This window comes from Stegostoma tigrinum, chromosome 46 (assembly GCF_030684315.1).
Source record: "Stegostoma tigrinum isolate sSteTig4 chromosome 46, sSteTig4.hap1, whole genome shotgun sequence".
NCBI classification, from domain to species: domain Eukaryota; kingdom Metazoa; phylum Chordata; class Chondrichthyes; order Orectolobiformes; family Stegostomatidae; genus Stegostoma; species Stegostoma tigrinum.
Window position 1 is genome coordinate 6,152,545 of NC_081399.1, and position 16,635 is coordinate 6,169,179.

At 40.1% G+C, this 16,635-nt stretch overlaps 1 gene segment (V, D, J or C); it reads right to left on the reverse strand.

The window, feature by feature from the left end:
• Positions 1–16,635, reverse strand: part of LOC125449504 (T-cell receptor beta chain C region-like) — a 46,010-nt gene that overhangs the window by 4,938 nt on the left and 24,437 nt on the right. The window contains 2 exon segments of the C gene segment in view: positions 1,515–1,535; positions 2,005–2,349. Of these exon segments, the coding sequence occupies positions 1,515–1,535; positions 2,005–2,349 (366 nt within the window).

A 16,635-nucleotide genomic window follows, 5' to 3' on the forward strand; every position in this document is an offset into this window, starting at 1 on the left:
CAAGGTCACGAGGGCATAGATGTAAAGTGATTGCAAAAGAAATGTGAGTTAAGAGAGAAAGAATTGATATTTTGCAAAGCCAGTAGTTACTGACAGAAGACCACAAGATATAGGGGCATAATTTGGCCGTTAATCCTACGGCATCTACTCCGTTATTCAAGCACTGCTGGCATGTTTTTCAACCTCATTTCCTGCCTTCTCTCCATGACCTTTGATTCATTTCCCAATCAAGAATATATCAATGCTTGCCTTAAACACACCCAATGACGTTGCCTTACACCCCTCTGTGGGAAAGAGTTCTACGGATTTACCAGTCTGAAGAAATTCTTCCTCATCTCAGTTCAAAATGGTTGTGCTTATACTGTGAGAAATTGCTGTCGGGCCCTAGCCCCTCCTTTTAGAGAAAATATCTTTTCCACGCCTCCTCAATTCAAGCCTTTCAGGATTCTGCAAGGTTCAAACAGATTCACCTCATCTTTCAAATTTAATTGAATTGAAACCCAGTGTCCTCAACCACTCCTCGTATAACGAGCAGTTCATCCCTGGGATCATTCTGGTAAACTCCTTTGGACCTTCTCTAAGGCTAGCACATCCTTCCAGTTTTAGCCTCAGAACTGCTCACAATATTCCATTTTGTTGCCTGGCCAACATGAAATGAATGTAAGCATCTCATTTGCCTTCCTAATTGCTAATTGAATCTGCACCTCAACCTTAAGAGAGTCCTGAGCTAGAACTCCAAATTTTCTTTGTTCTTCAGATTTCCTAAACATTTCCCCATTTAGAAAATCACCTATGCCTCTCTTCTTCTTACCTAAGTGCATAACCTCACATCACATTCCATTCCATCTGCCACGTCTTTTCCCAATCTCCTAGCCTGTTGTGGTCCTTTGCGGTGCCCCTGCTTCCACAACATAAATTTTCCCTCCATCTGTGATAATGTGGTGTAGACAGTCTCAACTGAGGCATTGAAAATGGTATTAGATGAATATTTTGATATAAATCGCATTCAAGAGGATTGGAAAAGGCAAGAGATTGGCATTAGGCAATGATAGTCCTTCGTTGAATTGGTGCAGACAGAATGGGCTGAATGGTCTTTTTTGCTGTGTACGTTATTTATTTATACTATATGCACGTCATCTGTCCTGTAAAAAGCATTGACAGCTTTAGTTTCCAGTTCATTTCGAGCTCCAAGTCATGACCATTTCTAAATGTCAAACAGCTCATTCGTGATATCGTCCCTACATTTCTTGATTTTGAGTCCAATAGCACTCATGCTGTCAGGTAATGGTTTCTCTACTTTAGTTTCCCAAACCCGACTAACTTAACACCTAAACCAGATGTACTTCCAAGCTCCTGGTCTCTAAGTAGAACAAACCAAGAGTCTCCAACTCAACCCTCCAGGTGACATCACACATACCCACATATCTTCAGAATTGCATTCGCAGTTCGAAGACAACATATCCCCTAAGAAAGAGTCCTTACAAGAAACAGGAAGAAGCAGTTTTGAGGCTCACCTTTACTCATGCTGCAGATTTCTGAAAGAAATGAGATATGCAAGCAGTTAATATCAGAACGTAAAATCATAGATACAATAAAGAAGAGGCCATTCAGCTCATTACATCTGCAGCACCAAATAATACTACTGCTAACACTGTCTCACTTTCTTTTTCTTCTATCTCTCATTTTGTTGCTCAATCCCTCCTGCCATTAACAACTCGCATTCATTAAACTTGACTGTGCTTGACTGTTGAATTACAGCAGGAAAATGTTTTTCAATCATCATGTAAAAGCAGATCAAGAGCTGGAGGAAACAATGATACTGATATGCTGTGACTGTTGTTATCTTTATAACATTTACATTGAGCTCTATTTTCTTCGTGAGGGATTCAGTGATTTAATGGATGCTAGACTTTATGATCTGCTTGGCATTTCATTTGAAAGAGCATGGGAGCTTTATAAAACTTTCTTTGAAGTTTAAAATACGCTTCTTACTCACGAACATACCAGCATTGAGGTAAAGCTTTGACGTGTACAAAGTAGGCTGTGATCCATTTGAATAATGATTAACGCTGCACTCAACTTTCTTCAGATTGGCCCATTGTTTTTCGCTGAATCTTATCCGACTGCTGACTCTGTAGGATTTACCGTCTTTCTGTATGATGGATTCAGGGTCTGACTGAATTGTCGGGTCATTCTCCAGCTTCATCTCACCGTTGACATACCAGCGGATCTCAATGTTGTCAGGGTAGAAGTCAGTGATGAGGCACACCACGGTCGCTTTCTGTCTCTCTCGCAGCTCTGCTGGTGATGGTTTGAGGATCATGACATTGGGAAATCTAACCAGGTGCTCTGCATGATGAATAAACAAAGAAAGTGCAAATGTAGGTGACGTGAGGCAAATGATTGTCATCCAAAAATTATAAAAATCTTTCTACATTGGAACGTGCACAAGTGGAGTAGGAGTAGGCCAGTCCAACCATTGAACAGATCCTATCATTTCAGAAGGGTCAACCCCAAGATGAATGAACCATGTTTCCACCTACCTGTGAGAACATTTGACCCTGATGTTTTACAGATCTATCCACCGCTGCTGTTTTTTAAAGTATTACAAAATTTGTCACCCTCTGTGCAATCAGAGGTGTCTAATATCTCCATTTCAAGCGGGCTATTCCATTTGCTTTTCATTAGTGATGTCTTGTTTTAGATTCTTCCACTAGAAGAAACATTTTCTACCATCATCCGCCTTGTAAGTACCCCTCAGGATCTAATATGCTTCTTTCCTGTCGGTTATTCCTTGTTTAAACTCCAGTGGATACAAACCCAGACTCAGCCTTTCCAGGCATTAGTCTCGTGCACATTTTGCAAATTCCTTCCAATGCATTTACACGCTTCTTTAAAGAAGGAGATCAACACCGAAATCAAAATGTTGATTGTGTTTGACCAGCACAGACTCGATGGACAGAAGCGTTATTTTCTGTGCTGTAGAATTCTGTAACTCAATGATTGCTCTTGGTTTGGTCTCAGGAGTGCCCAGCATAATTGAAGCACAGCCTCAAAAAAATTGTGGCCAATTGATCTCGCAAAATGCAATAGCATTACAAAAGTTTTCCTGATTATCTGTTGTATCCATTGGCAACCTTTTGTGATTCATAAACTACGACTTCTAGATCTTTCTGCATCTCAGAACTGTGTATTCATTAACAATTGAGATAACATGCTACTTTACTGTTCCTCCCAAACTAGTGCCTATCATTATTGTCCATTACTAAACAAGAGATAACAAGCTGTCAAGCTGGATGAACACAGCAGGCCATGCAGCATCAGAGGAACAGGAAAGCTGAATTTTTGGGTCTGGACCCTCCTTCAGAAATGGGGGAGGGGAAGTGGATTCTGAAATAATAGGGAGAGATAGGGAGGCGGATAGAGGATTAATTAAGGAGAAGACAGGTGGAGAGTAGACAGACAGGTCAAAGAGGCAGGTATGGCGCCAGTAAAGGTGAGTGTTATGGAGAGTTATGGTGGGGAAAGTTCAGTCCAGGAAGGACAGGCAGGCCAAGGAGGTGGGATGAGGCTGGTAGAAAGGAGGTGAGGGTGCGGCTTCAGGTGGGAGGAGTGGATAGATGAGAGGAAGGTTGGACATGTTAGGGGGTGGGGATGAGCTGTGCGGTTTATGGGATGCAGTTGGGGGCAGGAAGATTTTGAAGCTTGTAAAGTCCATATAGATACCATTGGGCTGCCGGGTTCCCAAGCGAAATACCTTCAGGTGGCATCGTTGTGGCACTGCAGGAGGCCCAGGATGGACATGTCATCTAAGGAGTGGGAGGGGGAGTTGAAATGGTTCTTGACACAGGTGCAGCTGTTTGTCGTGAACTGAGCATAGGTGCTGCACAAAGTGGTCCCCCTATTTCATTTGGGAACCCTGTAGCCCAATGGTATCAATGCGTGCTTCACAAGCTTCAAAATCTCCCCACCCCCGGCTGTATCCCTAAACCAGCCCAGCTCATTCCTGCCTCCCTAACCTATCTGTCCTTTCTCCCACCTATCCACTCCTCCCACCTCAAGCCCCACCCCTACCTCCTACCTAGCATCCTCATCCCGCCTCCTTGACCTGCCTGTCCTTCCTGAACTGACATATCCCCGCACTAACTCTCCACCTAAGCTCATCTTTACTGGCTCCATCCCCACCTCTTTGACCTGCCTGTCTCCTCTCCATCTATCTTCGCCTTTATTCATCTTCTATCCACCTCCCTCTCTCTGCCTATTTACTTCAGAACCCCCTTCCCTTCCCTGATTTCTGAAGAACGGTCAAAGCCTGAAACGTCAGCTTTCCTGCTCCTCTGATGTTGCTTGGCCTGCTGCATTCATCCAGCTCTACACCTTGTTATCTCAGATTGAACGGCATCGACAGTTCCCACTATCTCTGTCCATTAATAAATTTGAGCCCACTCAATTTATCTGCATCCAATTGCAACCCCCTACTTACGTCATTCACACTATTGAGTTTCTTACCTGTTCTTTTCTTGTGAACAGATCTAGAAATGAGACGATTCGTCTGATCAGTAAGTCATCACCTTAAATTCGACGAAGGCAGGTCCCCAGCACTGATCCCTGTGACACCCCACTGCTCATTTCTTGCACTGAAGAAAGTGATCCTGTTATGACTATTCCATGCTCCCAGTTAGGAACACCATCTTCTATCCATGTCAATATGTTGCCCACTATTCCATGAGTTTCTCATTTCCACAATAAGTTATTAATTTACAACCCATAAACTGCCTTCTGGCTATGTAAGGCACAATGCATTCACTAATTTCACTCCATCCACAATACTCACTGCTCCCTCAAAGAAATTATTTGGTTAAACATGAATTCATTTTCACAAAACCACGCCCTATTCCCGGATCTTTTCTAACTGCATGCTGTAACAGATTTAATTATAGCTTTAAACACCTGACAAATGTTAAACTAATTGGTCAGGGTTCCCCTGTATTATTTAGAAGTTACATTCACAATTTTATAATGTTCATTAATTTCGCAGCTAATGGAATCTTCTGATATCAAGGGAAATTTGATCATTTAAAACAATCCATCAAATATCACGCTAGTCAGTTTTCAACAGCCCTGGGATGAAGGCCAGGAGGACTCAGGGACTTGTCAACGTGCAGATTATTCACTATCATTTCTCTGAAGTTTTTTATTTCCTGTATTGCTCCATCTGTTCTGTTTCAATCATTAGAAACGTTTTTGAGATTTCACTTTCACCCACTACATTGCTGACTGACATATCAAGATAGTCTATCTGTCATCTCCTTATTTTGTTGTCATTAATTCAACAGACCAATAATCGTTTTATTACTTCAAAACTATGTTTATTGAAAACTCTTAATGTTTCATTCATCATGCAGTTTTAGTCCCCTTACTTGTGGAGGGATGTATGTACATTAGAGACACGTAAGAGGAGGTTCACTATATTGACCACTGTTGACGGTGTTGTTTTATGGAGAGGGTTTGAGCAGTTTAGGACTATACTCTCTGGAGTTTAGAAAGAAGAGAGGAAATCTAATTGAGGTGTTTTCAGATGTGACTAGCGATTGACAAAACAGACATAGAGCATAACACGATGTGAAGCTGGATGAACAAAGCAGGCCAAGCAGCATCAGAGGAGCAGGAAGGCTGACGTTTCGGGCCTAGACCCTTCTTCATTTTTTTCTGAGGAAGGATTTAGGCCCGAAACGTCAGCCTTCCTGCTCCTCTGATGCTGCTTGTCCTGCTGTGTTCACCCAGCTTCATACCTTCTTATCTCAGATTCTCCAGCATCTGCAGTTCTTACTATCCATGAAAATATTCATCCCCTTTTTTCAAATTAGGAAAGTAACAAAAGTAATTTCAGAAACTTATTCTGAACTTTTACAAAACTCTGTTGGTTCATAAATTGAGCATAACTTCCGTTTCTTGACTGTTTGATTCGTAAAGAATATTAAGTCCTTGAGAACATGCAGAGGAGTTTAATTCTAATGTGAATGCACTTCTTAAGCCAAACAGAAGTCGCTCCCATGTAATGTCTTTATGAGAACAATGTGTCACAAATTTAAGATTTAGACAGGGATACATCAGGAGGTGAGAGCAGACTTCTTTCTTAGTAGATGCAGTGACGCTTAAGGACTTGGATCGTGGCTGCATACAAGAATTGAGGAAGTAGAGTTAATCAATGATTTTAGAAGGAATTTGAATGAACACTTGACTAAACAAATTTGCAGGTCTACGGGATAGCTTTGGTAAATAGGCATAGCTGAAAATCTTTGCAGAAATCAAGTATAGATTCGATAGGCCAAATCTCTACCTTCTCTGCCAAAAAGAAGTCTATTGCTCGCTGTCTCAGCCCAGTTTAATCTTTTACGTGGAATGTGATGTAAAATGAAAACAGGACATTCATGGAATGATACAAGAGAGATAGTGGATAATTGGTCCATTATGTTAATGATGATTCTTCTGTTGTGTTGTTCAATTAAGCCACTTCTTCAGTAGCACTTAAAGTAGCACATTTCAAACTTTTTCTCGATGTGCGTGGTTATCTGTACATTTTAATCTGCTTCCATTACGTGACAGAGTCTATTTTGTGTCACCAGAACTCACAGTTTAGATTGTGTTTCCATGTCATCACTGTGATTATTTTGTAATTCACTTTAAATATGTGACCTGTAGGCCACATTCTCTGCTGCCATTGTAAACGATTCTGCTTATTTGCCAACACAGAATCAATGATTTTGAACTACATGACCAGGTAGAGGCAAAAGATCTCCTTTGCTAAAGGAAATTGGCATACCAAATGGGTTATGGTGACAATTGAAAATATTTACATGATTTTCATTAGATCAGTTATAAATTCCAGTTGTTTTAAAATAGAATTTAAATTTAAATATCTTGCTGTGGTTCGATTCCTACTAATGTCCGGGAGGACTATCCTGTACTTCTGCATTAGTAGCCCAGTGAAAATACCACGAGAGAACTATTCACTCTAATCTGTAGCTTTATTTAAATTGACAAAACTTGTGCCTGCCTTTTAACAGACTTCCAGTGCAACATTTCTATTAAGAATGAAAGCATGGCTTGTCGGAAGTGAAAATGAATTCTACCATGTGTAAAGCCAACATTTATTCCCCTACACATCTCCACAAAAAACATGTACAATTTACTTCCTGTTTATTTTGCTTTTCTTTGCAAGGGAGTCACAGAGATGACAATACTCAATTGTTTTATTCAATGTTATAACACTGTCTGCATTTCAAAAGGACTTCATTGGCTGTAAAGCCGTGAAGTACTTTTGGGTATCACAGATTGTTAGACAGCTAAAGTAATGCAATTTTCTCTGACATCCTTTAAGATCCAACACGACCTTGAAGATAGTGATATATTTAACTGTATATCATTAAAGTATAGGTCATTTAGAGAACGTTCACTAGATAATTTCAGAGATGAAAGGCTTCTTTTAATCGGAGACATTGTCAGTTTATACCTGCAGTCACTAGAGTTTAATAGAATGAGAGGAGATCTAATTGAAGTATATAAGATACTAAATGAGATTGACAATGGGATGTTTATTCATGTGAGGCAATCTCGAATGAAAGATAATAGTTTTCATATAAGAGTTTAGCATAGAATTAAAACAGAGATAAGTAGGAATTACTTCTCTCAAAGGGTTGTGAATCTGGGGAAATCCATTGTCCAGAGTGCCATGGATGCTAGGGCATTGAGTAAATTTAACGAGGGGATAGACAGATTTTTAATAAGTAGTGGGATGAAAGGTCATGAAGAGTGGGCAAGGAAGTTGAGTTGAGGCCGAGATGAGATCAGACGTGATGGTATCAAATGTTGGAGCAGACTCGAAGGACTGAACTGTCTGTGCCTGCTCCCAGTCCTGATGTTCTAATTAAAAGCAAATAAATAATGACAAATTTGTTAAGACACATTTGGAGGACAGTGGAATGTTCTGGCATGCATAACTGTTGCTCTTAAAGTACTCCTGGCAATGTTCATAATTCTTATCTAGAATTACCTTCTTAACACCACACTGGAGTCACTGAGCACAATTAAACTTACATTTTCCAACTATGTTGCGAACTATTGTTAACTTGATGATATTCTCATTGAAAATGAAGCATTATATGGTAACCGGCAGCTGAAGACTGCAACACAAGGCCATTAAAAATTGGAACTCAACAAGGGTTGAGAGGAAATATTCACATTGTGGTAATGCCACTGGACTGTTCATCTAAAGAATCAAGAGTTTGGTCTCATTATATAAGAGGATGGTGAAATTCAAATACAATTAATTCATACATACATAATTAACAAAAAGTATGGAAATAGAATCTGAGCATAGGAACATGAGACCAGGAGTTAACCATTTAACCTCTGAGTCTGTTCAATGTGATCACAGCTGATCTGTTTCCTAACTCCATATAACTTCCTTGGGCCATAGGCCTTGACCTGGCGCTTCACAAAAACTTTTTTTTTTATTTTCCATTACAGATTTAAAAACAATTGAATTAGTGCAGACTGTGATTTGAGGAAACAATTTCAAACCTATTTCTTGTGTATAGAACTGCTTCCTAACATCTCTGTCGAATGAGCTACCCTAATTCAGACACAATGCCCGATGGATCCAGAATCTTCAACCAGTAGAAATAGTTTATCTTTATTTATTTTCTCTCTCCCTGTTAGTATCCTGTATACCTCAAATATATTACTCCTTAACCTTCTAAATTCTAGAGAATAAAGGCTTATCTGTCTTGCCTGTTTTCATAACTTAAGCCACGAAATTAAGTATCAATCTTGTAAATCTGTGTTGAACGCCTTCCAGGGCCAAAATGTCTTTTCTATGGTGTGGTATTCTGATCTATTCACAGTGCTCTAGGGGTTTGTATAACTGCACAAAACATCTTCATTCCTACATTCCAGCCCTTTAGATATGAAGCCAATCTTCCATGAGCATTATTGATGATTTTTTTTTAATTAGCTTCTGGATCACCAAATCTCATTGCACATCCACTGTATTTAACTTTATGCCTCCTAAATAAAGCCCTGATTTATCTTGTTTATTTTTCTGAAATAGGTAAAGTCATACTTGCTTATATTGAATTCCATTTGCCACAGATTTGCCCATTCATCTAACCTATCAATATATTGCTGTAAACATATGTTGTTGTTGGCATTTTTTGCAATGCTACCCGAATTTTGTGTTTGCAGAAAAATTGGAGATTTTAATTTTTATCCCATTACCCAATTTGTTAATGAATATTGTGAATAATTGAGATCCCAACACAGATTTCTTCATAGAAATAGCATTCATGATCATAAATCCATTAACAATTCTCTTTTTTAAAAAAACCATCTGTTTCATTTCAGGGAGGCGATCTGTCACCATTAGTCAGTCCACCTCATGTATAACTGCAGACCCACAGTAGTGTGGTTGACTATTAACTGCCCTCTGGGCAATTAGGGATGGACATTAAATTATTTTTCAGCCAAAGACCCCCACATCCTGTGAGAAAGTGTATAAAAATATACCCCAGCAAGTGTTTCCGAACTACCAGCACCAATCTCAAACTCCAAATCTTGCAACCAACAACATAAATCCAATTTCGACAGTGTAGTCATTCTAATGCAAATCAGAACTGGACCATGCATTAACAAAAATAAACTAATGGCATGTCTCTGAAGCAGAATTTATAGTTTTCTTTTATACATCTTTATCTATTTTCATGTCTCTGTCCCTACATGATCTTGGTTGAATGTGGCTCCTAGCCATTAACGTTAATTTGATTCAGGACTCTTGGGTCTTATCGCACGTTGAAGTTGCAGACTTCCTTACTTCCCTAACTGCATTATTCCCAGCTCACATTTATAGCAACTAAAGATTCATTTTTGTAATATTTACAGGGAAGGAATGCGAATAGAAAGCGCAAGCCACTAATGTCCAAGTTCAGAAATATTCTTAACCTGAGGCAGTGAAAAGTTTAAAAAAAAAAGATGTCTGTGTTCTCTCAGTCTGAGCCAGGAAGAGGGAGAAGCTCACAACAAGTACAAATCAAAACATTAATTGTGAGCAATGCAATCATTAGAAATGGGCGGCACGGTGGCTCAGTGGTTAGCACTGCAGCCTCACAGTGCCAGAGACTCAGGTTCGATTCCAGCCTCGGGTGTCTGTCTGTGTGGAGTTTGCACATTCTCCCCGTATCTGCGTGGATTTGCACCGGTTTCCTCCCAGAGTCCAAAGATGTGCAGGCTAGGTGGATCAGCCATGCTAAATTGTCAGTAGTGTTCAGGGGTGTGGGGGTTATAGGGGGATGCTTCTGGGTGGGATGCTTCAAGTGGTGGTGTGGACTTGTTGGGCCAAAGGGCCTGTTTCCACGCTGTAGGGAATCTAATCGAAAATTGAGTGGATATAGTAGGTGAGACAATCCAAGTGAGGACTAATGTAATGACTCAATAGGGCGCCAAATTGTCAACGCTGGAAAAAAAATCGAAACTCTTTTCGGCAATGCTGGGCAATGACTCAAAATGTTTTCTACGCCAACTCCCGTCAAACTGGAGCAAGTAATTTTAAAAAAAGACATTTCGAATTGGCCACCCACCTGTAACCATCAATGTGGTTCAAATGCCAAATGTACAATCGTAAATATTTGATAACATTGGTACAGAATAGGATTAAAGCTACCAATAAGTTAAGAGTGGAGATGCGGGACCTTCAGAGAGAAATGTTTGAACGTAAAAATTATATTCTCTTATATTCTGTATTAAAATATGGATCACGTGCTCTACAGTTTCATAGCAACTTGAATGCAATTAATAACAAATTGTCCAAAGATGTTTCAGAGGGCAAGTGGGAGATGACATATTGAGCCACATGAGTGCACATTAGGACGCATGGTCAAAATCTGTTGAAGTAATTGGCATTTATGAAGCATCTTCAAGATAACGAAGAGGAAAGTGGCAAACTGAATAGCTGAACTAAGAATTAACATGTTCAGTGGTTAAGCATTTGAGAGCATGGCTGTCATTGGTGAAACACTTAAATTTTATGAGTATGGGATCGATGGAGCGCAGAAGATGCAGGATGTTTGCAGAGCCGATGGAAATAATGGGGAAGGTACAGAAAGACTAAGAGTGCTTTAGTGACAAACATTGCAACACTGCATATGCCCCTGAGGTGATGTCATTATCTGAAATGTGTAAGCTCCGCCAACAAATTCAAAATGTCCTCATTAAAGAAATCAACTCAAACGCAGCTCTGTATTCACCCAAAATGAACAATGTTGTTCCCTTACCAAAGTCAAACTAATTACAATTTTTTCACAGTATTACAGGGCTGCGTTACGACTATAGGTGTTAGAAGAAGAGACCGAATTAGCTATTGAAAAGCCTGGTGCACAATCACCTGCTCAATTTATTTTTTTTTCAATTCAAACATTCTATTAAAAATTCATCTTTAGCAGTTCATCTTTAATCATTCCCGAAGAGGGGTATGCACGTATCTCGTATCTCACAAGTGGTGGGTTGAAGTTAATAATGTTGATCCTTTTAAGGAGAAGCTGGATAAAGACATTAGGGATGAAAAAATGGAAGAAAGTGTTCATATTTTGAGGTGAATAGGAAGTGGCAAGTTGTCCTTGCGGTAATGCTCACCAGCAATAAACAATAATTTAACCATGATACCAGAGTTTGACAAATTTATTTTCCCGATATGTATAAGGAGTACCAGGAAGAGAATGATCGCGGCTCGGCGAGACATTATACAGATTTATTCAATGACAAGAGGCATACATAATATGAATACCCAAGGGCTTTTCACCAGGACAGAGAGTCCAAAACTGGAGGACATTGGCTTAACATGAGCGGGGAAATAGTTAAAAGGGCCTTGAAGTACAAATTTATCACACAGGGGGTCATTTGTATATGGTACAGGCTGCCAGAGGAAGGAATAGATGTAGATACAGCATAAAATTGCGTTGAATCCATACAATGTGGAAGCATTTGTTCAATCGGTCCATTGACAACAAACTGACCCTCTGAATAGCATCCCATCTACACTCACCTACATCATCTCTGTAACCCTGAATTTCCCATGGGGATACACCCCAGCTTTCCAGCTCCCAGATACTGCGGGGTAATTTTACACGGCCACTCCACCTAACCTGCACATCTTTAGGCTGTGGGACTAAGCAGGAGCAATACAAGAAAACCATTCAGACCGGGAACAGCATGGAAACTCCATACAGAAAGTCACCCATGGGTGGAATCAAATCCAAGTCGTTTGTGCTGTGAGTAAAGTGTGTGCATGTTTATCATTATGATTCAGAAAGAGTGGATATTGGAGGTCAATCCAGACGAGGGCCAATGGGCATGATTGAATAGGTTGTCAATTCTTTAACATTGAGGATAAAAGCATGATAGTCATTGAGGGAAATTCTGAACAATGGCTCAAACTATCAAGCCTCCGTCTCATTGGAATGATTAGGTATAAAATTTTATAGAATATTTTGAATTGTTTACCTACCTGTGACCACTAATTTGGTTCCAGTGCCAAACTTATAATCATAGTTACTTGATCACAGTGTTAGCTTGACATGCTAAAACTACCATTGAGTTAAAACTAAAGGTACAGGATCTGAGCAGTGAGCTGACATAATCTTCGGTTATGGTTTAAAACAGAAATACTGCGCTCTACAGTGGATTGTGTTTATCCAACAACTTGAATGTAATTAAGGGCAAATTTTCAGAAGGTATTTCAAAAGTCAAGAAGCACAAATCATGTTGAGCCACATGAGTGTACAATCACATCAAGAATCTGGTTAAATAATTGGGATTTGAGAAGTACCTTCAAGCCAATGAAGAGAAAAAGCAGTCAACTGAAGTACAGAACATCAGTTCAAAAAGAAACTAAAGTGTATAGTGGTTAAATGTTTGAGGACATGGATATCTTCTTTTAAACGCAACTTTTATGAGTACAAAATTGATGGAGTGTGGAAGATGAAGGATGTTTGTAGAGCTGATAGAGATGATGGGGATAAGCACGGAAAGAGAACAAACTGTGCTTTAAAAACAAACTAAGTAGTTGTCTGAACTGAATTGGTACACGACCTGTTAACACTATATATATGTGTGTACCCCTGAGGTGACTACAGCGTCTGAATGTATAAGCTCACCCAACAATTTCCAAATGTCTTCATTAATGAAATGAACTCAAACATCAGCTCTGTACTCGCATAAATGAACAAACGTTTTGCTTTACCAAAGGCACACTGATTATATCCTTTTGCAGTATTACAGAACTGCATTACAAGTATAGGTCTAAGATGAACTGAACAAATTAGCCATTATAAAGTGGGATATAAAATCAACTGATTTTAAAAAATAACATTTAATTAGAAATTAATCTCACGCTGTTGGGCAGAAATTTCCCCCCAAGAATAGCTGATGCAAATATCTCATTACCACAAATAATCGGTTGAGGTTAGTACTATTCATATATTTAAGGAGAAACTGGATAAAGACAGCTGGGAGAAAAGAATAGGAGAACTTTCTTGGAGTGAAGTAAATAGGAAGTAGAAAGAGGTGCTTGGGATAATTCTCACCAACAATAAACAATAATTTAATCATGATGTTGTGGTTTGGTAAGTTCAGGGTTCCAAGAACGGAATGATAACAAAGAGTGGAATGATATTATAGAGGTTTATAAAATCACAAGGGGCATAGATATGTGAATAGTTAACGTTTTTACCCAGGTTAAGGGTGTCCAAAACTAGGTGCCATCTGTTTAACATGAGAGATGAAAGGTTTAAAAGAGTCCTGAGAAGCAACATTTCCATACAGAGGATGGTCTGTGTTTGGAAGAACTGCCAGAGGAAGTAATAGATGCAGATACAGTTACAACAGTTAAAAGACATTTTGAAACGTTCAACGGGAGAAGAGGTATAGAGGGGTGTGGGCCAAACACGGGCAAATAGAATTTGTCAAGTTTAAGGAACCTGTTCAGGATAAATGAGTTGAGCCAAAGGGCCTGGATCTGTGCTGCCGACTACTGATGTTGTAGCTTGAATGAATGTGAATAAACACTAGGATACAAAAGGACATGTATCGAATTTCGAGAACTCTCCCACCAGTAACGCAAGGGTTCAACTGACACTGCACCAACATTATGGTTGCCCAAAAACAGCTCATCACCATCTTCCCCAGGACAATTTGAGATACTTATTCATTGAAATCGCGTTATAATACTTTTAGTTCAGAAAGGGTTTGGGATTGTTTAGTCTGGAATTTTTTTTTGATTTTGATAATTGCATCTTTTCATGTTCAGACTGACGATCATGATGAGCAGAATTAGTTGTCTTTGCTTCCAATGCACACAGCACAGTCAACTCTACCCCTTCACTACAACAATATGTTGAGGTCCGAGAGTGCAATGTCTTAATTCACAAAGTAAAACAAAAAGATTATGATCTCTAACGGGCAGTTCATATTTGGACATCAACAGTGAACAAATTGTGAGGCATTCCCAGTCGCTCGGCGAGTTTTCTTTGCACGCAATTCTTTTGATGAGTGAAATGGTTAGTGCCGTGATTAACATTGCTGCCTCAAAGCATCAGACACTCCAGATGGATTCCACCTCATCTGTACATTCTCCCTGTTTGTGCGTGGGTTTCCTCTCCCAGTCTCATGCGTGCAGATAGATGGATTGGCTATGCTAAAACCATGTCATAATGTCCAGGGCTGTGCAAGCCAGCTGAATTAACCCGGGGAAATATTGCGTTATGGGACTATTCTGGATGGGATGCTCCTTGAAGGATAGTATGGGCTCGATGGGCAAAATGGTCTGCTTCCACATTGTAGGGATTCCATGACCCTTGGTTGTACTATGCGGACATTTAACGTGACTCCATCCCACCCCATACTCTTCCCAATGATTTGAAAACGCACACTCAGAATTAGCTGAACATCCCTGAATTCACCAGTCACAACCAACGTGGCACCGCTGGAAAAATAATATTTCCTCCGAGAAGACAGTGTGAAATACTTATGGAGAAACTTTACGGGGATCTAACCATATCCCGGCCGTTCATACTCAATGCCTTGCCAATTGGAACTGTCCGTTCTCATTAAAGTCTGACTTGGGCTTTTCGATCACTCAAGCCGGACACGAGCCAATTTAAAATGTTTACGCAGAGCAGCAGGGTCAAAATTTAAACTAACACCATTTCCAACATACGTCCGTCCCATGTAAATGGTATTTTACCTATCTGCACCCCAACCCCAACTACAGTTACAGTCCTGGAAACAACTAGAGTAGCTTTAATTATTAAATTTAACGTTGTGACGCGTATCTCATGGAATAAACGCTAACTTGTTCAAAATCATGAATCATGGAATTCCCATAGTGTGGAAGATGGCCATTTGGCCGATCAAGTCCACACTGATCTTCCAAAGAGCATCCTATCCAGCTGCCACCTAGCCTGCACATTATGAGTAATTTAGCATGGATAATACACCGAATTTGCATATTATTTGAACTGTGCCAGGACACTCACATAGACCCAGGGATAATGAGCAAACTCTACGCACAGGTTCCCCAGGGTGGAATCGAAACCAGTTCCCTGGAGTTGTGAGGCAACAGTGCTAACCATTGAGTAACTATGCTGCCCCAATGAATGCTGACCGTTCCCTAAAATAGATAGCCTGGACTCTTTACCAAATACATTACGCACATTGCATAAGAACACACACGGATAGTTAAACAGATTCACAGATGTACCGACAAATGAATATTATGCATTGCTAGACAGACAGACGTAGGGATAGACAGCTGGTCACAGTTGATAGACCAAACAATGGACATTTGTACGGTTATGCATCAACAAACTTACCCAAAACAGTCAACTTCGTGCCAGCCCCGAAGTAATAAATGCTAGCAGAACACAGAGCTAGATCCCTGTCTCAAAACCTTGAAGCTTTTTGTGAGAGCTGCCCTTAATGACAAGGGAGCCCGTGGACCCACAGGACAGAGCAAAGTGGGAAAAGGAGTGGAGGCCATTCATTCGTGTTTAGCACACTCCTGACAAATCTGGCTTAATTACATACTTTTCTTTCAGAGACTATGAATTTTAGAGCTGGAGGGTTTCCGTGGGCAGTCAAGTGTCAGCAGCACCTAGCGGGTATGGGTATGTACACTTGCATATCGTAAACGGGATACTTGTATTATTAAGGTAATCTCTACTCCCAGGATACCAGGGGAAAGGTACCCTCTGATTATCCTAATGACTCCTTTAACTATCTTAATCGTTTAAATCAGTAAAGCCTTCAGCTTCAAATATCAACGCATTGCTAGAAATAGTAAGCATCATAGCCTTAGTAAATAAGGACACCTACAATCAGGAGTAGGCCATTCAGCCTCTCGAACGTGTTTCACCATTGAATGGCATCATGGCTGATCTGTGGCCTAAGTCCATATGGCTACCTTTGGTCTATGTCCCTCAACGTTTTTACAGTGCAGCGAATCCAGTTTGTCGTTTGTGGAATAGTTTCAAACATCTACCACCCGCTATGTAGAAATGCTTTATATCAGGGGGTGGCATGGTGGCT